Source organism: Ahaetulla prasina, chromosome 2, assembly GCF_028640845.1.
Source record: "Ahaetulla prasina isolate Xishuangbanna chromosome 2, ASM2864084v1, whole genome shotgun sequence".
Lineage (NCBI taxonomy): Eukaryota > Metazoa > Chordata > Lepidosauria > Squamata > Colubridae > Ahaetulla > Ahaetulla prasina.
In genome coordinates this window covers 271,299,202-271,320,580 of record NC_080540.1, presented here as the reverse complement: position 1 = coordinate 271,320,580, position 21,379 = coordinate 271,299,202, and the positions used below count along the sequence as shown (strand labels likewise).

The 21,379-nt window shown below is 36.6% G+C and overlaps 1 protein-coding gene across 3 annotated transcripts in view; it reads left to right on the top strand.

Moving 5' to 3' along the window:
* AP3B1 (adaptor related protein complex 3 subunit beta 1) overlaps positions 1–21,379 on the top strand; it is a 184,193-nt gene that overhangs the window by 24,281 nt on the left and 138,533 nt on the right. For all 3 annotated transcript variants that reach the window (XM_058169359.1, XM_058169358.1, XM_058169356.1), the window contains 5 exons: positions 2,164–2,239; positions 7,332–7,406; positions 16,083–16,178; positions 20,301–20,461; positions 20,839–20,905. In XM_058169359.1, coding sequence (XP_058025342.1) covers positions 2,164–2,239; positions 7,332–7,406; positions 16,083–16,178; positions 20,301–20,461; positions 20,839–20,905 — 475 coding nt within the window. The remainder of the gene's footprint in view (positions 1–2,163; positions 2,240–7,331; positions 7,407–16,082; positions 16,179–20,300; positions 20,462–20,838; positions 20,906–21,379) is intronic.

The window sequence follows — 21,379 nt, the reverse complement described above, 5'->3', positions numbered from 1 at the left end:
AATTGAACCTTAAACAAGAATGATTCCCATACATACAATGCATCACATAGCAATGTAAACATAATCACATAAGGGTCTTGCTTCTTAGGGGCCTAAATGTCTGTAGATATTGCAAATTACCAGATGTATTGCTGGGATTCTCTCTATGAGGCATAGTGTCCTCCATTCAATATGACTGTGGGGTCCCACAACAAACTGTAGATCACACTGCGATCAGCTGTAAGCTGGGGCTGAATACCAGTTCAGAATCTGATTTTTTTAATATAAATGATGCTATGCTTCAATGGTCAGATGGTCTAGACTAGGAATGTCAAACTTGATTTCATTAAGGGCTGCATGAGGGTTGTGTTTGACCTCAGGGGTCATGATGGGCTTGGTGAGGATGGGTGTGGCCAGCTTGACGTCCCGCAGCTGTCTGCCAGTGAAAACGGAGCTCTGTTTTCACTGGCAGATGCCTTCAGGAGAAGGTTGCAGCCAAAAACAGAGCTCGAGTGGGCAGCGTGTGGCTGTCCTGAGCTCCATTTTTGCTGGCAGGCACTGCAGGCTAATCCTTTGCTGTTTCCAGGGAGGCCCCCCAGGCCACATCTAAGGATCCCGCGGGCCGTATCTGGTCTGTAGGCATTGAGTTTGACACCCCTGGTCTAGACATTGGGAAAGACTTGGTAGAGAGAAATATAAAATCCAGTCTAAACATCTGGCTGACTGAGACCAACAACAACCAGCATCACCACCACCACAACAATAATCATAATACTTTCCCACAATATGCTCTTGGTTTTAGCACATTAGATTGCAGAAATGATTTGTACTTCCTGTTTCAGTATTTATAGGAAGACTATTTTTTCTTGTCTCTCTAATCACTTGGGTTGTATAGAATGTGGAAATGTCCTCTAAGCATCTGATAAATCCCATGCTGTGGGTCCTGAATATATGGAAATAAGTTTTTGTTTCCCAAATAACCTTTTCTGTATAATCCCAATATACAAAGGTACAATTTGTGAAACTTAGACATCAAAGTCTGTTAGTTTAGAAGGATTTAGCCCTTAGATAATACTTAATTTGCTAGCTAGACATAGGGCATCATAGAGGGAGCACTATCCTTAACTGAGCAAGCAGCTTCCTTTTCTCCAAAGAGATTACTGTATCTCATTTCAGTCTTAAACTCTTCCACTTGTACATATTCAAAAATAAGTATTAATTTAATAAACATCTTCCTGGGAGACTTAGATTTATATTAGCTACTGTATACAAATGCTCTTAAGTGTGCACCTCTGTTATGAATTCTATGTAAAAAAGTATTTTTAAAGTTAAAAGTATAGAAAACTACTTTTTATCTTCTATATTATTGAGGAAATTTTCTTATTTATATGCCCTGGATCTTATGGATATCGGAAAATGCAAATTAAGTTCAAATGCAGATTTAAAGGAAATTGACCTTCTGACAAAGTATAATATAGCATATGCTACTCTAAATGTAATAGTAAATACGAAGTACTTTGAGGTAGTCCTTTAGAATGCTGCATCTCCCTAAATATCCAGAAACCTAAAAGGAAGCTATTTTTTTGTAACTTATAAACTTCCTGTAAAATGGATTTTTTCCAGTTTGTGATGGGAATCATTTGCCAGAACAGGAAAGTGTAAAATCTTTGTTTTCTTGCTTACTTCTTTTCCCAAAAATAAGACCTCCCTGGATAATAAGCCCTCCCCTGAAAATATTTAAGCACATGTGCAGCCGGTCCCTGCCATTTCCTCTGCTTAGGGTTAGGGAGACAGAGCTGGAAATCAGATAAGACGGCAAGAGGAACCCCGTCTTGCTCAATGAGCCTCAAAATAATAAGACCTCCCTGAAAATAAGGCCAAGCGCTTATTTCAGGGTCAAAAAATATAAGACAGGGAGTTATTTTCGGGCAAACATGGTAGTATTTTATATATTTATACGTTATAAAATATATAGTATTTTATATATTTGATTTGTTCTAAAAGGGATATGTTTAATATCTCCCCAAAATGGAATTTGCAACAGGTTTTCTTTAGGTAAGTTCCCGCATTGCTGAATCCTGGCATTGTGTTGCATGTCAGATCCCTTTTTTGTTTTTATGATTAAGAAGTTCACAATCAGGTTTTGATGCCAATAACCTTACATATTCATTTTCTCTTTTATAGAAATGAAGATCTTAAGCAGATGTTGGAAAGCAGCAAAGATTCTGCTAAATTGGAAGCTATGAAAAGGATTGTTGGAGTATGTTTAGCTTTTATTATGTGTATAATGCAGTTTGCATCTTTCTTTCATTTTGAACATTCATAGAAATAATTTAATAAATTTACATGTCCCTTGATTCCCAGCAACTCTGGGTGATTTACAAATGCTTTAAAACATAAAAACAAAAATGAGAGACCAAAAATGAAGAGCAAGATGGCAAAAACAAGGGGGAACAAAGAAAACAACCCACATGTTCTAAAGGGGATTTCAGACACCTGGCCCAACCACTGAATGAAGAGCCAGGTATTCAAAGCCGTTGGGTTTTGTTGGAATTGGGGGGAGATACCTCATGATAAAAGGCAGGGGTTGTTGTAGAGAACACTTGCTTCCGAGATCCCAATAGATTGTTGTTTAATTGACGGAAGCCGAGAGCATACCAATCTTACAGCATCAGTTCGGTATTTTTTTTATCATTTCCCCCCTACTTTATTGTTTTCCCATAATTGCTGCCATTTATCTAATTCAATTGTACAGTCATGGCACCCCAGAAATTTTTCCAGAAAATCAAGTATTTCTCACAGAAAAGTATTGCATTGACACATGTTTTGCTATACACATGTTTATTCCCTTTGTGTGTATTGGAACAAAACAAAAAAAAAGGCAGGAAAAAAAGCAAATTGGACATAATGTCAGACAAAACTCCAAAAATGGGCTGGGCAAAATTATTGGCACCCTTTCAAAATTGTGGATAAATAAGATTGTTTCAAGCATGTGATGCTCCTTTAAACTCACCTGGGGAAAGTAACAGGTGTGGGCAATGTAAAAATCACACCTGAAAGCAGATAAAAAGGAGAGAATCATAATGCCTTTGAAAATAACTATGCATCTTATTTTTCCCATACCATTAACAAGTATGCCAACTCAATTGTAAATTGTGCCCCTCCAAAGTCAGTAGTCTCGTATTTCTTAATACAATCCATTCTTTTATCCAAAATAGTGCTGCTGCTTGGTAATATAATTTCCAGTTTGATAAGCCAAATCCTACCCTTAGTCTTGCATCTTAACAACCTTTTCTATTTTTTCGCCATTATTGATGCAAATATTTTATAATCCACATTTAACAAAGAAATTGGTCTATAGTTTTTAACTTGTTGTAAATCTGTATCTTCCTTCGGTATAAGAGTAATATACATCTTCATCCAAGAATTAGGTATCTTTGCATTCACTAAAAGATCATTAAATACTTCCAAGTATTAGCAATTAGCAATTGTATTGCTAATTGCATTCTGTAAAGTTTTGTACAATTCTGCTGGTAACTCATCTGGACCTGGTGTTTTACCATTATTTTGTTTTTTGATTCCCTCTATCACTTCCATCATTGTTATCCTTCCCTCCAAGGCCTCCTTATATTTTTCTGGTATTTTTGGTAAATCAGTCTTTTCTAAATATTGTATAATCTTTTCTTCTGGTATTGTCTCTTGTTTATAGAGTTTCTCATAATATTTCTGTACCACTTTTTCCTTTTCCTCATTTTGATAACATAGATGTCTTTCTTCATCCATTAGTTGGTTGATTAGGGTTTTTTTTCATTCTCATTTTTCATTTTGTACGCCAGCCATCTACCTGGCTTTTAGCATTTTCCAAAAAAAATTGTTTAGACCTCTTTATTTTATAAGCCAAGTCCTCTTTTTCAATTAAATTCATTTCATGTTTTTTCAAATCCATTTGATTTTTAATCCTGTTGTTTTGCATGTCTTTTTGTAATTCCATCTCCGATTTCTTGTATTCCTCTTCCAGTTTCTTTTGCGTTTGTCTTTTCTTTTTATTTCTTTTTCCCAAGTAAGTCATTGCAAACCCTCAAATGTATGCTTTTACTGTATCCCACACATTTTGCAGTGAGGTATCTTCCTTTTTATTTTCCTTGAAAAAGAAAAGCAATTCTTTCTTCACAAATTGTTGAAACTCTTTTTCATTTAATATTGTTTGATTCAAAGTCTATCTTAATCTCCTTCTTTGTCCCTTTCATGTAATTATAATCGGATTATGATCAGCCCAAATACATGCTTCAATGTTTATATCTCATACATTAGCTAATAAGTCAATTGACATCCACATCTTATCTATTCTGGACCATGACCTATGTCCATTTGAATAAAAGGTATACTGTTTTAATTTCAAATGTCTTTCTCTCCAGGCATCTTGAATGCCTAATTCCTCTACCATTGTAAAAAAAGCCCTTGGGAGCTTTTTCCTAGGTTTTTTATTAATTTTTTTCGTCTTATAGTCCCAATCAACTTCCCTTATTGCATTGAAGTCTCCCATTATACAAATATTATCGTAATCAACTTCTATTATTTTCAAAGGGTTTTGGTCTCTATAAAAATAGAGACCAAAAAACTCCACCAATCCAAACACAAAAATAAAAAAGAGAAAAAGAAAAGGAAAAAAGAAAAAACCCAAAAACAAAACAAAAAAGACCAAAAAATCCAAAACGTCACACTCTTCAGGTTCTTCTTGCCTTAATCCAAAATTTTATGTAATATAGAAGTTCAAACATCCAGAAAACCAACCAGCCAAGAAAGGAAGAAAAAAGAACAATAACAAAAAATAAAAAAATATTGTGCAAAAAAGAAAAAAGAAAAAACAAAGGCCAAAAGGAAAAAGCACAATTCATATTCTTGGTACACACACACACACACACACACACACACACACACACACACACACACTAAGTAAAAAATAGGGGATTACTAAAAGTGGACAAATAGTGATAAAGTCCCAAACCAAAAAGAAAAAAGAAAAAGAAAAGAAAAGAAAAAGCTCTCACAGTCAAGGCTGTGTATCAAATGTCAACAATCTTGCTATTGCTTCTGCTTATTCACAACTTCAAAAGACACACTATTTCAGCTTGTGTTAAGAATAACAGTCTCAATATGCAGTTCTCTGCCAGACACAGCTGTTTCTTATCAATCCAACCTACAGTCTTCAAGGCCAGTCCTCTTATTCAGTTTATTCAAAGCAATGTCTCTTTACTGGTGCCTCTAGATGGCGCTGCAATTCACTTTCACTCAGGAAAAATAAGAAAAATTTTATAACTATGATTCATGCGATCCTTTGACTCAATTCTATTTCATTTAGTAAAAATTCAACAATCCAAAATTTAAAAATACTCAATCAGGCTTCCTGCTTTTATTTTCTTGTTTCCCAAATTAATTTTGCTAATTTATTCAATTCACTACTTCTGCTTGGGCCAATCCTCTTTCTTCGCCACTAAGCTACTGCAAGTGGAGAGCTGACACACGCCCCACTCTTCCCTCCTCTCCTTGTGCCATTCACTTCTCTTCAGGATATTTCCAGGGATTTATGAAAAGAAACATATAATCAAAAAAAGCTTCTCACCCAGATGATTCCAAGTCTGTTGCTTCTCCGCTTCCACTGTGACCACCCCAGCTTTGTTTCATCTCATTAAATGGCCGCTTTTTCAGTTATCTGGTTGAGAGGCTGCTTCCGACTAACCAGGGAATTTGCAATTTCTCTGTTAGCCAGTCCGTGCCTCTCTTGTTCACTGGCCCTCCAAGATAGTTTCAGTCAATAAAGACCCTATCAATGTTTCTCTGGGAACCCCAAAGAAAGCATTGTCTCACCGCGAGGCTGTTCACGCCTCTCCCTGTTTTGAAGAACTTTCTAAGAGATTTTCAGGAGAATTGAAAAAAAGTTCAGTCAAGGTGATTCTAAATGAATCTAAATGAAAGGAGCTTTTCTGTTCACAGGAGTCCCTATTTGGATCCAAACTGGACTGTTGTATATTTTGTTAAATATGATCAGCAGAATCAAAAATGCATAGGTCGCATTTCCTCACTCTTGGCATCCTCCTCTAGATGCTGGTTAGGAAATTGTGGCAGGTATTTTTTTGCATTCTTATTTTTCCATTCAGACTCCCTGTGGTTTACAGTGTCTGAAGTTCAAGTCCACATGTTGTTTATGCCAATGTTTGGAAAAGCTGGTGTATATTTTGAATAAAAAAATACGTGACCAGAGGCCAGAAACAAATAAACAGACTTACAACAAGTAGTTTGCAAAACCTGAGTGCTAAAATGGCTTTTAAAATTACAGTATACTTAAGTAGGTGCGTATTGATTAGACAACATTATGCAAAACACAGAAAAACAATTAGCTGAAGAAAATAAGGCATGAGATAAAAAGAACATACCTAAAATGTAATTAATACCAACACTATTCTCTTGTCATTTTGATAGTTATTTATCCTTGAAAACCATCCTTATTTCCACCATGTCTGTACACCAATTCATGCATTCCCTTTGTCCTTTAAAATTCTACCTCTTTTTAAAATTCCCATTAATCCGTCCAACGATAACTTTTTAAATGCTTTTGATTTCTTTAGACCCATTAGTTGTATTTTGTGTATTTGTTCTGTGAGTTAATATTATTCCATTCTCTCTCAATGAGCAAGCTTATGATCACTCACTTTCATACTCAATTTATGTTTATTCAGCACCCAACTCTTTCTTAATATAAAGGAGAATAGTCAAGTGAGGCTAAGGATTTTTTTTTAAATACTCAATTTTTATTGAAATTACAGGGATCATGATTTTTATTTGTGAAATTTATCTCACAAGAAATGATTCTGGGCAAAATTATGATACTAAATATATTTTAAAAAGATTCCAAATATATTCTTTCATAGTATGCTGCAGTTATAGCCATTTAAATAATACAACATACAGTACTTTAAAAATAATATTGCCATTTTATTATGCTGTAAGTATTACTGGGATATTTATGGAGTCTCATAACAGTTTGGCTTCAATTCTACCCCTTTTTAATTCAGAATAATTCATTGGTATTCTAGATTTTTTTGAACTATCCCTTGAACAAATTGAAGTAATTTACCTATGTACCTGTTTTAAATTACCGTAATTGAAATTTCTTTGAAAAATTATATAATTTAGAATTTCCTTTTAAGATATGTTATCAAAGAAGAAACTTACTTCAGAGTTGAAGGACCTTAGTTGAAAATTGAAATGTAGTATTAGTGTATATGTATTAAATTATTCACTGTATTTTAAAGTAGCATGTTATATTAAAGGAATTTTTTCTTTTTCTTTTTAAGATGATTGCCAGAGGAAAAAATGCATCCGAATTGTTTCCTGCTGTAGTGAAGAATGTAGCAAGTAAAAGTATTGAGGTATGGTGACAAAACACTTGTTCTTCTAATTCTAAGAGCATCTTTTAAAACTTCTAAGTCCTTTCTTGCCACAGTTATTAAGTGAATCACTGCAATTGTTAAGTTAGTAACACGGTTCTTAAGTGAATCTGACTTCCCCATTGACTTTGCATGTCAGAAGATTGCAAAAGGAGATCACATGACCCTGGGACACTGCAACCATCATAAATATGAGTCAGTTGCCAAGTGTCCAAATTTTGATCATGTGCCTATGGGGATGCTGCAATGGTTGTAAGTGTGAAGAACAATTTTAAGTCCCTTTTTTCAGTGCTGTTGTAACTTTGAACAATCATTAAGCAAATTGTTATAAGTCAAGGACTACCAGTACAGTAATTATAATAATGTTCCAGTGAAACAGATGTAGAAAAAGTAATGAATCTTCTGTGATAGGAACATGTGATATAGGTCTAGTTATTCCTGTCTGTTGACCTTGTTCAGTGTATTTACTTTGCTTTTAATAGAAATTCCTGTCAGTTACATGTTGCTTTTGCTAAACTGTTAATGTTAAGGTTACCTCTGTCCTTATTCATTGCTAATATTTGGCATGATTCTGTACCTACTTATTGTTTGGCAAAGCTGCATCTGTCCTTATTAAAATTCTTTGGTACAAATATTTCTGCCCCCATGAGGATACCTCTGGTTAGGTTAGTTCTGCCCATCATTGGTGAAATAATGGTATGTTAACTCTTGAACCAGCAGCCTGAATCCTTCCAGGAGGATCGGGCCGAATGCACTGCTGTAATTTGTGCATGCCCATGCCTGTATGCACCTTTTATTCAGTTTTGACTCCTGGCAATTGCCTGTACAAGTCTGTGAAGTTTTCATGGCAAAATTTTAAAAGTGATTTGTTTTTCCTCCTGAGAGAGAATGATTGTCCCAAAGTCATGCAGTTGGCTTTGTGTCAAACAGACTCATGATCTTCCAGTTTCTAGACTGAAGCCTTAACCATCACATCAAAGTGGCTCTCATATTAGTCAAATACTTTATTTATTTATTTTATTTATTTATTATTTAAACTTTTATACCGCCCTTCTCCCGAAGGACTCAGGGCGGTGTACAGCCTACATTAAAACAGTTAAATATACAAACTTAAAATAACAATTAAAAAACTTATTCAATAAAGGCCGAAATTAAAACCGTCAAATTGACCATATTAAAATACCCAATAAAATTATTAAAATTGAAAAAATTTAAAAATTTAAAATTCAGGCCAGTCCCGCTTGGATAAATAAATAGGTTTTCAATTCCCGGCGACAGGTCCGAAGGTCGGGTAATTGGCGTAAACCGGGGGGAAGTTCGTTCCAGAGAGTAGGTGCTCCCACAGAAAAGGCCCTTCCCCTGGGGGCTGCCAGCCGACATTGCTTGGCGGACGGCACCCTGAGAAGACCCTCTCTGTGAGAGCGCACGGGTCGGTGGAAGGCATGAGGTAACAGCAGGCGGTCCCGTAAGTACCCGGGCCCTAAGACATGGAGCGCTTTAAAGGTGGTAACCAGCACCTTGAAGCGCATCCAAAAGACCACAGGAAGCCAGTGCAGACTGCGCAGGAGTGGTGTTACCCGGGAGCAACGTGATGCTCCCTCAATCACCCGCGCAGCTGCATTCTGGACTAACTGGAGTCTCCGAGTGCACTTCAGGGGTAGCCCCATGTAGAGAGCATTGCAATAATCCAGACGAGAAGTGACGAGAGCATGAGTGACCATGCATAAGGCATCCCGGTCAAGAAAGGGGCGCAACTGGCGGACCAGGCGAACCTGGTAAAAAGCTCTCCTGGAGACGGCCGCCAAATGATCTTCAAATGACAGCCGTCCATCCAGGAGAATGCCCAAGTTGCGCACCCTTTCTGTTGGGGCCAATGACTCGCCCCCAACAGTCAGCCACGGTTGCAGCTGACTGTACCGGGGTGCCGGCATCCACAGCCACTCCGTCTTGGATGGATTGAGTCTGAGTCTGTTTCTCCCCATCCAGACCCGTACGGCTTCCAGGCAACGGGACAGCATTTCGACAGCTTCGTTGGGGTGGCCCAGTGTGGAAAAGTACAGCTGAGTATCATCAGCGTACAGTTGGTAACTCACCCCAAAGCCACTGATGACCTCGCACAACGGCTTCATATAGATGTTGAACAGGAGAGGCGAGAGAATCGACCCCTGAGGCACCCCACAAGTGAGGCGCCTCGCGGTCGATCTCTGCCCCCCTGTCAACACCGTCTGTGACTGGTCGGAGAGGTAGGAGGAGAACCACCGATAAACGGTGCCTCCCACTCCAACCCCCCCAACCGGCGCAGCAGGATACCATGGTCGATGGTATCAAAAGCCGATGAGAGATCTAACAGGACCAGGGCAGAGGAACAACCCCTATCCCTGGCCCTCCAGAGGTCATCCACCAACGCGACCAAAGCTGTCTCCGTGCTATACCCGGACCGGAAGCCGGACTGGAATGGGTCTAGATAGACAGCTTCATCCAAGTACTGGGGGAGCTGCCACGCCACCACACTCTCTACAACCTTCGCCACAAAGCGAAGGTTGGAGACTGGACGGTAATTACCCAAAATAGCTGGGTCCAGGGAAGGCTTCTTGAGGAGGGGTCTCACCACCGCCTCTTTCAAGGCGGCGGAAAAGACCCCCTCCAACAAAGAAGCATTTATAATTCCCCGGAGCCAGCCTCGTGTCACCTCCTGAGTGGCCAGCACCAGCCAGGAGGGTCACGGGTCCAGTAAACATGTAGTGGCATGTAACCTCCCCAGCAACCTGTCCATGTCCTCGAGAGCCACAGAATCAAACCCATCCCAAACAACATCAACAAGACGCGTCTCAGTCATCTCATCCGGATCATCGCAATCTTGGTCCAAACTATCCCGAAGCTGAGCGATTTTATCGTATAGATAACCACTAAATTCCTCGGCACGTCCCTGCAAGGGGTCATCCCGTCCCCCCTGGTGTAGGAGGGAACGGGTCACCCGAAACAGGGTGGCCGGGCGGTTATCTGCCGACGCACTGAGGGAGGAAGCGTAAGAACGTCCAAGGCCGCAACTAGTTCTTCGGTCGTGCCGTGGGCAAGATCCTCAGGAAATGGCCCAAGTTCCGTCTGGAACCTCTCGGGGTCCATCAGGCGCCTGGGACGGAACCAACGCATTGGTTCCGTCTCCCTGTGGTGGTGAGCGGTGGTCTGAAAGTCTAGGCAGAGGAGAAAATGATCTGACCATGACACCGGTACCGTCACTAAATCCCCTAATACCAGATCATTAAACCACTGTCCAGAGATATAAATCAAGTCCTGTCGGACCCCCCCGTGTGTGTAGGGCCATCAGTTACTCATTGAGTATTTGTTACAGTAGAAGTAGAAGGCATAAGCTGAATGAATAAATAAATTAATGGTTACATGTTGTATCTGTTTTTGTTAATGGGTATCTGTTTTTCCTCATATTTTATTAGTTTGCATTTATTTCTTATATTCTACAGTAATTTATGCATTTCAAATAGAATTATGAATTATCTGAATTATGTTGATACACTTCCCAATGTATTTCTTCTGTATTCTCAAACATTTTTTTATAAAAGTACTTGTTGTAACATATGAGGACCCAGATTGTTGGGGGGGCAATAAGTTGACTTTGTAAAAATATACAAATAGAATGAGACTATTGCCTTATACATTGTAAGCCGCCCTGAGTCTTCGGAGAAGGGCAGGGTATAAATGTAAACAAAACAAAAAAAAATATCAGATTTAAAAGCAGGTTTATGGAGAAACATCTTTACTAGTCTTAATAGTACACTTAGATTTTCTTTATTGTCAAGATATAGGATAAAGGGAACAGTCATAGTTGAAGGAAAATATGGAGACTTGATTATGTCTATACAGTATTAAGTAAAAGCATTATCCTGAGAGGTAAATTGATTTGTCATTGCTATTTTAGACAGAATTACTTATTCCAGGGGCTCTGAATATAGATTATTCAGATTATTAAATTGTATCTATTAAATTGTATAATAATATCCTCTCCCATTATTTCTTTCTTTCAGCTGCTTTTATATCAGGCATAACAATAAGTTAGGAGTATACAATTTTTTTTTCTGAAACCGAAGATATTCTTTGCTGTTATGAACGGGTTATTAATTGTTATGCTTGATTTAATGTACAATGTTTAAATGTAAGGAAATGATCTCATTAAATAGGGCTAATAAAATTATTACTGTATATTAAAAAAATCATCTGTACATCAGTGGGAAGTTTTGTGCAAACTGTTTAGGCTTCATGGAGTTCTGCACTAAACCATGACATGCATTTTGTTTTACTTGGTGGTCTACCTAAACTATTTCTTTCTCCACCATTCTTTTCTCTCTAATCACATTTGGATTCTTCAAAGAATTATAGAATTGGACAGAGACATTTAGGCTGCTCCAAGCAGAAATCCAAATTTCTGATCACATCCAGTGAAATGAAGCCCATCAGCTCTCTTAGTAATTGGTTATTGAACTATTACTTTTCGGAAACTTTTCCTAACATTCAATGATAATCTAATGTTATGTAAAATTAAATTTATTACTCCATCATCTTATAGATTGATATAAAGATGTCTTGTCCTTTTATTGACGCACAGTATTTGGATTTTTGAAGATTATCATATTCTCACTTAGCTCAGTCTATTCATTCTTCATAGTACATAATGTTTGCCTGGATCCTTCTTAAATTAAATATACTTAATAATTAAAATGTAGTCTTTTGTATGAAGTCTATAATTTCTCATCACTGAAATAACTTAATATCTCCCATTCACTTCGACCTCCTTTTCTTATTAACTTCTCAGCCAGATAGTTCTCATTATCTTTGTTCTGCATTTACTCAAGTTTATTTTATTGAACTCCAAGATATGCTTTCAAGCCCCTATCAGCTGCTTAAACTCTAGTGATCAACTGATCAGATCTTTACATACTTTTCTAATGGGATTTTGGAGTCTGATTAGTTGGATTATCTTTTTCTGGATTCAGACACTGTGATTGAACTGTATTGATCAATACAGAGCAATACAGATCTGTGGATCCACAGACTTTGGTAGCTGATTTGTGTCCAAGTCTTCCTTAATATCAAGAGAGTATTCATATTATCATAGTTTTATGGTCACTACTATTAAATGTTTTCTTATAACGTAAAAATGGATGATTTTACCAATGGATGACCAATGGATGTTTTTACACTAAAACAAATGTATTATCACATTTGTTTTTCTTTGTATCCTTAGTATCCTTGCCCCAAGTCATCCTGAGTTTACCTTCCCCGATTACCTTTTCTACAATTCTGGAAAATCTCTGTAGTTTTCCTTGGTGATATATATCTCTTTCCATCAATTTATGGGTATATTTTTTTCTATTCAGATCTTTACTAAGAATTTTGGGTGGTCATGTTTACTTCTGTAATCCTTGATATTCTTCTGCACTGTATATACTTTAACATCTATTTTTCAGGAATTCCACTGCTAATGAGTTCCTTTCCCCATTGCCTTCTCCTTCTGTGGAATTCCATTCATCATTTCTCTGAGTTTATTAAACTCTGATTTCATGAATGAAGGGAAATATATATGTGTCCCAGGATAATGTTTGCAGGATCCAATGTGGGTCGATCACTGGGACCAGAGTCTAGAGAGAAGTTCCCTGAAGGTGGGCTCCAGCATGAGTCCGAAAGCTCAGAAGACAGAACCTCTGGTCCTGGTGACCGACTCAGATAGGATCTTACAACTACATTCAGCCTTAGTTTTCTGGAAGAATCATGCATAGTAGAGTTTGTGTCCCAACAGATGTCAAACTAATTAAAGTCATGCAGGTTAGTAGAGTGGAGTGCTTTAGGGCATGGTGGGGGGTTAGCTTGCTACAGTTTTCTAAAGCTTACATACCTTCATGGTTTTATTTTCCATGAAAAATCAATGGAAGCACTTTCAGTGGGAAGATTTGATAGGATGTTCAGAAAAGTAGTTCAGGACCCACATGTGGCCTGTAGGGTAGGGGTTTCTGATCACTAGCTTAAATCAACCTTACATATGAGCTACTTTAAAACCAATGGGAAATACTGCATGGAGCTACTTGCAGCTAGCTCTCTTTCTCTCCCTCTATCATCATTAAGAGGAATGTAGTTTGTTGTACTTTATTGTATATCTTATTACTGACAATGTACTAGGTGTTATGAGTTTGGCTTCTAGTAATGGAACTAGGAATTTATGAGGTAAGAGATGTAGTGGGTTTTTTATACAGACTGTATATCCAAAGGTAATCCTCCATAGTCTTTATAACATGATATAAAATTTATCTGAAAAGTGTGATTATTAGCTTTTTATTAGAGCAATTCTTTAGAATTGTTAAGGTTTAGAAACTGAGGCATTGAATGTAGCTCTTTTTAAGAATAGGGAATTACGAATAAACTATTTATTTCAGACAAATATTATATATTTAATAAACCATTTAATGTTATTATGAACATCAAAATTGAATAATGAAACAATAATTCACTAATATGAGAATATTTCAAGTTAAAATAACCATAAGGTTCTTCCTAAGAGATAATTATTTCCTCTTTCCTTGCCAATCAGCTTCCTTCATATCTGTACTGAGAAATTTGAGCCAGCCAACATATAAGCTTACTATCCCAAAATAAAAGTCCTCCAATATATTCATATTTCATTTTAGGGAGGAGTTAATGTACCCTCACATCAACATTAGTTAAACTAATTCTGAACCAGGGCAGAAATGTTTGCCTACCTTTTGAAAGATACTAAAGCAAAGCTTTATTGCCTGCTACAAACACTGCATCACATCTTGCTTGTAATAATTAATGGAATATGTTAATGTGTTAGCATGGTATTATCATGATTTATGAAACTGCATATTATGCACTAAATACAAAGTACTCTACAGCTGTATTGTGAACACAGAGCCAGCAATAATCTCTTTCATGCTGGGTTATAGAAGTTAATGCTAAAATCTCTTCAGTCTGATTCAGTCATTTGTTATAGACTATAAAATAAAATTTTATTCATTTGCCACCCATCTCACCTCTCAGTGACTCTGGACAACTTAAAACATTTGCTTTAAGCAAACATTATAAGTATCTTTGTGGAAGAAACTAGGCTGCATTATGAACAATTTCACATAAAATACACATTGCTGGACTGTACACTTTCCAACAACATGTGAATTGAATATTGAAATATGTTTCTTCTGACAATTTTCAATGCATGCTACGTTGAAATTCTCAGAGTAGTTTAGTTGTCTATAGATTTTAATAGGCATTAAGATACATTAATCAAAGATATAAATCTGCAGTAATGCTTGAAACCTATGAGGTAAGTGTATTGTAGCAGTTTAAAATTAACACCCCATATCTGCCATACATTTACAATCTGTTTTGTTGTAGGGATATTTTTAAATTTATTTCTACTCAGCTGTTCTTCTTAGGTTTAATTCTTTATGTTATTTTATCATTCTCTGGCTTTCTGGAAATTAAAAGTTTGCTAATATTGATGTCTGCTTCTTTATCCCTTTGCATACCATTTGTCTATTTGTTAACATGAGTTAGGATTTTTGTTATTTACTTTTATATTTATTTTTAAATAAAAATATTAGGGAATATTTCATACTTCTTTTTTCAGTTTTTAAAAAAAACGTGAACAGTAAAGAAAAGTACTTGAAAAGGGGAAAATGTGTTTTTATCATTGGGTTTTCGCCTTTTTTCTCCCTGACCATCACATTTCTAGAAAAAGATTCAGTTACAGACCATGTGGCAGAACAAGGATTTCAAAGCTAGTCAAGGACATTTAGTTCAGTCAAATTAATTTTTATAAACAGCGAATTGCCCTACACTTAATTTTAGGCTTCACATTAAAAGATGCAGAAAGTGACCTTAAAATATAATTGGTGGTTTAGAGCAGAAATAACAAAAGGTTTAGTCAATAACTCATGAAGTTTGATATACTTGTATTGATAAACTAATTAAACAGAACTGCCTGTGTTCCTCAACTCTAATGTGGCTCTGTTATTATTAGTTTTAAAGGGATGAATGCTGTAACATTGAATGAAAGTAAATGATGAAAGAACGGTGCAGTCACGAAACTGAAGTTCTCCTGCCTCTGATCTCCAAGTGGTTTCAAGGAACAGAGGCTTTCTCTGCACACCTGCAGTCATTCACTATACAGGCCTCTTGTTGTCAGTGTTGATTGCTGCTTGTTCATAGTACAACAACAAATAATTTAAAGCCTTGTAACCTTCTGTGATTTAATATGTTGCTTTTTGGCAGAATAGGCAGAGAAATATTTCTTCAGATAGTGACAATAATTATAGCACAACTGTACTTAGAAGGTTTTTTTACAGGTTTTTTTTACAACTCCTTATGATCTATTTAAAATTGAAATCAATTTTTTGTTTAGGATTATTTAAACCTATATGGGCTTTATTTAGAAATTAACTAAACTGTAATTTTTGTAAGCTGTAGAATTTCAGTGATTTACCTGTTTAAAAACTCTATATATAAAATGCAAGCATATCATGTTGCAGGGAATATAGAATGTCCATAATGTAACAATCTTAAACAACCATATTGGATGTTCTTGTGGATGATACCAAATTTTAATATGTCCAAATGAACTGGTTTGTTTTTCAGATTAAAAAACTTGTATATGTCTATTTGATGCGTTATGCAGAAGAGCAGCAGGATCTGGCACTGCTGTCAATCAGCACCTTTCAGCGTGCTCTGAAAGTGAGTAAAATTAAATGAGAAGCTATTTTTGTTTTTATAAAGTTGTAGCTGATTTTCAAGACAAAACCCAAAAAGTATACTATTTTATTTCTGAAAGTTACCGGTAATCTGTTTTATTGCTTATATAAAGTACCATTTTAAAAGTTGAAAGTGGTTAAACTAGGGGTGAAATGCTCCTGGTTTGTACCGGATTGCGCGATCCAGTAATGATGAGGGTGGGTAGTTTGCAGAACCAGTAGCAAAAATTCCTGCCCCCCTCCCCCACCCATGCCCATCCAATCGCCCGGTCCCCACTTGCCTACTTGGCAGCTTCCTGCTTCTTTTGGTCTCGCTCGCTATTCCGGCCTTGCTTCGGCTGCTGCAATCAATTGCATCAGCTAGCAACTGAATCTGCCTGCCTGCAAACCATCTCATCAGTGAGCAACTCAATCTGCCTGCCTTGTCCCTTGAATAGAGTAAGTAAGGTGGGGGGGAGAGCTTTAAAAAATAGTTAAGTGGGGTTTTTTTAAGGAGTTTTTTTTTTTTTTTAGACATAGCAATTTAAAGTTAAGGAAGTTTTAAATTTAGCTGCTTTTATCTAAAAAATATAAATAAAATAAAATAATAAAATAAAATATTTGTGCAGCTTTCTGAGATTTGGTGTGTTTCTGTAGTGTTTCACTCTAACTACACAGACACATAAAATCTTACAAAGCTGTATGTGGCATTTTGTGTGTGTGTGTGAGTCAGTTGTGTTGGTGTTGTATGTGTGTAAAGTGAAAGTTGGTTTTTGGGCTTTTTGTGGCTATGTGAGGTTTCTGCTTGCTGTAGGGGCCGTTTTGGGTGAAGTGCAGCTGCTTTTACATTGTGTGTGAGTTAGTTGTGTTGTGTTGTGTGTGTGTAAAGTGTGAAAGTTGGTTTTTGGTACCTCTTATTATTTTGTGTACTTTGTTTATTATTTTTATTATTTACTGTTATTGGCCATGCCCACCCGGTCACCTGACCACCAAGCCATGCCCACCAATTAAGCTATGCCCACAGAGCCAGTACGGAAAATTTTTAGATTTCACCCCTGGGTTAAACCCAGTTTTGCAGATGTGGTTTTCTATTTGTATAACTGAAGTTTCCTTCTCTTTCAGTCCCTTGCAGGATCTCAGATCTGCTCGGAAGGGTTTTCTCACTCCTCTAAAGAAAGTTACAGACTTGTACTTAGGGCTGCAGGGAAGAGAATTTTTCAGTGGTATTTTAATGGCAGTCACCGTGGTTGAATCCAATCTGATTGGATCTAATAGATTGCCCTCCATAGATATCAAGTCTATTATTTCTCTAGTTGGGTTAGAAAAGTGAAAGTTCACGGGGAAGGAAATATGATATTTATAGAAAAGTGGAATAAATAACATTGTTTTAATCAAATTCCTGGTAACAACTGTAGAGTATGCAAAACTTATACACTCTTTAATATTGACTACTGAAATAAACTGTAATATTACACTTGTTATATGTTACATAACTGCTCCTGCTTAAGCATTATCCTATTTGGACTATGTATCAGACGCTGTGGAATTCTAGAAGGAATGTAAAGACATTGATTGAGGAATAAAATGCAATGACATCTTTGAGATGGTTTATATATAGCAGGAGTGTGAAAAGCAGTTGCACAATCTTGGGGAAAGACACTACTGTTTTTAGGAATTACAAAATTAAGAATAGCTATAGAAATGGTATCAGTTTGTTTTTAACTGTTATAGTATATTTTCTGGATTTAATAACCTGTATTGTGGTGACATTTCACAGAATTATTTTATTTGTCAATTAGCTGTGCCTATCCATACTTATAGGACAGTGATGGCTAACCTTTTTGCCATCGCGTGCCAGGAGGGGGGGAAGGGGGTGTCGTGTGCATGCCCATACCATAATTCTATGCGCCCTGCCCCTGCACATGCGTGCGCGACCTCCCGCTCCCCCTGCTCCTGGCACGTGATGGCCTGGTAGGCCCATTTTTCTCTCTCACCTGGCTACAGAGCCTTTTTAGGCATCTGGGGAGGGCAAAAACAGCCTGCCCCACTCCCCCAGAGGTCCTCCGGAGGCTGAAAACAGCCTGTTTGCCAACTGTTTGCCCCAACAAGGGCCTCTTGTGGCTCAACAGACTAATGCAGTCTGTTATTAACACAGCTGCCTGCAATTACTGCAGGTTCAAGCCCCACCAGGCCCAAGGTTGACTCAGCCTTCCATCCTTTATAAGGTAGGTAAAATGAGGACCCAAATTGTTGGGGGCAATAAGTTGACTTTGTATATAAATATACAAATAGGATGAAGACTATTGCTAACATAGTGTAAGCCGCCCTGAGTCTTCGGAGAAGGGCGGGGTATAAATGCGAATAAAAAAAAAAAACTTCTGATCCCACCTGTTTCCCTACTTATGGTGGGTTCAGAAGGCCCGAAAATCAGCTGGCGGAGCTGAGCTCGTGTACCCATTAATATGGCTACACATGCCATCTGTGGCACGCGTGCCATAGGTTCGCCATCACTGTTATAACTGGATTATTAACTTTTTGACAAATAGAAACCAGCAGATGAAGCTAGGTAAAGTCACATCGAACACTCAAACTATGAGCACAGGTGCCCCCTACTCCAGGGCTGTGTGGTCTCTCCATTACTCTTTTCTCGCAATACCAATAACCAATACCAATAAGGATCTATCTGTTAAAGTACTGACATTTACAGATGATACAACAGTCATTGGTGTCATTCAGGACGGTGATGAGTCTGCATACAGTATATTCAGGATGTTGAACAACTAATCCTGTAGTGCAGCCAGAATAATCTGGAGCTGAACACGCTTAAAACTATAGAGATGAGAGTGGATTTTGGAAGGAGCTGTTCTGTTCTATCGCTTTTTACTAAATTAGACAACACAGTAACAACAGTTAAGTCCTTCAAGTTTTGGGTTCCAGGATTTGAAATGGACACCTAACATTAGAACCATTACTAAAAAGGCACAACAAAGAATGTTCTTCCTGCGTGAATTCAAAAAGTTCAGACTGCCCCTGGAGATGTTGATACAATTCGACAGAGGAATTATTGAGTCTGTTGTTTGTATTTCTATAACTGTTGGATTTGGTACAGCAACCAAATAGGACAGATACAGACATCAACAGGTAGGACTTGCAACCAGCCTTCCTTCCATTGAAGAACTGCATACTGAACGGGTCAGAAAGAGGGCTGAGAAAATAACTACAGATCCCTCACATCCTGGAAATAAACTGTTTCAACTCCTCTCACTGGAACGCTGCTACATGGCATTGCATGTCAAAACAATTAGACACAGAAACAATTTTGTCCTTCATGCCATCACTGTGGAACATCTAATTCCCATAGTACTCTCTTATATCTAAGTAGTATGGCTATGTTACTATTATCCTTCTCATCTTTTCTACTACCTTCTCTTGGTGGTAGTAGAAAAGTTACTATGTTGTTTTGTATGTACACAGAGAGCTTTTGCACCAGAGACAAATTCCTTACGTGTCTAATCACACTTGGCCAAATAATCCTATCCTATCCTTTCCTAACCCTAACCCTAACCCTTAACCCTATCCCTATCCTTATCCTTGTCCCTATCCTATCTTATCCTCCTGCCCTATCACCCTACCTTTCTCTACTCTATAAAACATTTATATAACCACTCACTTTATACCAAAGTCAGTGTTTTCCAATCAAGGAAAATGAACAATTTATGAAAATACACTATTTTTTTAGTATTTCTAATTTAAAATAATTGTTGTTACAAATTGTTGAATTTGATGTTCTCATTTTTCTCAAAAAGATTTAATGGACAAAGCACAATAAATTAATTACAATTCTAAGCATATATTTTACTAAATATAGGCAGTTCTATCTACCTTAGTTTTAATTATTTAATGGAGAATTTAAAAGTTAAAACAAGTTTTGATTGTTTTGTATCTATTATTAGATAAATATCTACAGTGGCTGGACTAGATTATTCTTTTTGATTATTATTTTTTTTAGAACTGGGTCATAAAATAAAGTGTTAGGATAAAAAAGTAGAAAAAAACCAAAAATAAATGCATGCCTTTAATAAGTGGCATTTATTTAAAGCTTATTTGTATTTTATTTTTATTTTAGGATCATAATCAGTTGATCCGTGCAAGTGCTTTGCGGGTGCTATCAAGTATCAGAGTGCCAATTATTGTTCCAATTATGATGCTTGCTATCAAAGAAGCATCAGCTGATTTATCACCTTACGTTAGAAAAAATGCTGCCCATGCAATTCAGAAACTTTACAGGTAAATTATCTCTAACCATTAATAGATAAGAAATGTTTTAAATATTTAGCATAATGAAGTTTTACAAAGTTTATGATAAGAACCATCTGCTAATGGAGATAAAAATCAACAAAATTACTTTGAATAAGTGCTCTGTTTCAGCATAGATAGAGAACAGTATATATGCTCTGTATGTGACAAGTTCAATTTTATTGAGCAGCTGAAAAAGCTCTGACAAAATTTATTTAATTTTCTCTTTTTCATTGTCCAGTAGACATATATCCATATTATAACTTAGAATGGAGTCCATTAGACTTGTTTCTTTTTGTCCACTTAGAATATACATTTAGCCCAAATCTGTCAAATATCTACTGACATTTTTTATATTAAATTTTTAGTCTTGATCCAGAACAAAAAGAAATGTTAATTGAAGTAATAGAGAAACTTTTGAAAGACAAAAGCACGGTAAGTAACAAAAATTAATAAGCTTTATAATGAAATTAGAATTGTGATATTTTTACCTATGTTAAACCATTTTAAGCATAAAACTCACTAGGATAAGAGTTCAAGTTTTAGATATAGCTACTGATACAGTAATAAAGATCAGACAAAATTCTAATAAAATAAAAATTAAGGTGAACTAGAAGTGCTACTTTATTGTGAAAAAGATAGACATTGTGAGCAGATATGCTGGTTGCTGGTCCTTCAATAATTTCTTCTCATTTCCCACTGTGTTCTTGTCTAGAAAGTCTGAATCGAAGAAATGAAATTTACAAATTAAATGTATACAGTATGAATTACTGAATATTTAAATCTCTTCCCCATTACCACTCGTTATTATTTCTTTATTTATGTGTGTTTATATTTATTTATTTACAATCCTGTCTTTGAATATACATGGAATCCTACTGGCTTACAATATTTTTATAAGAACTATAA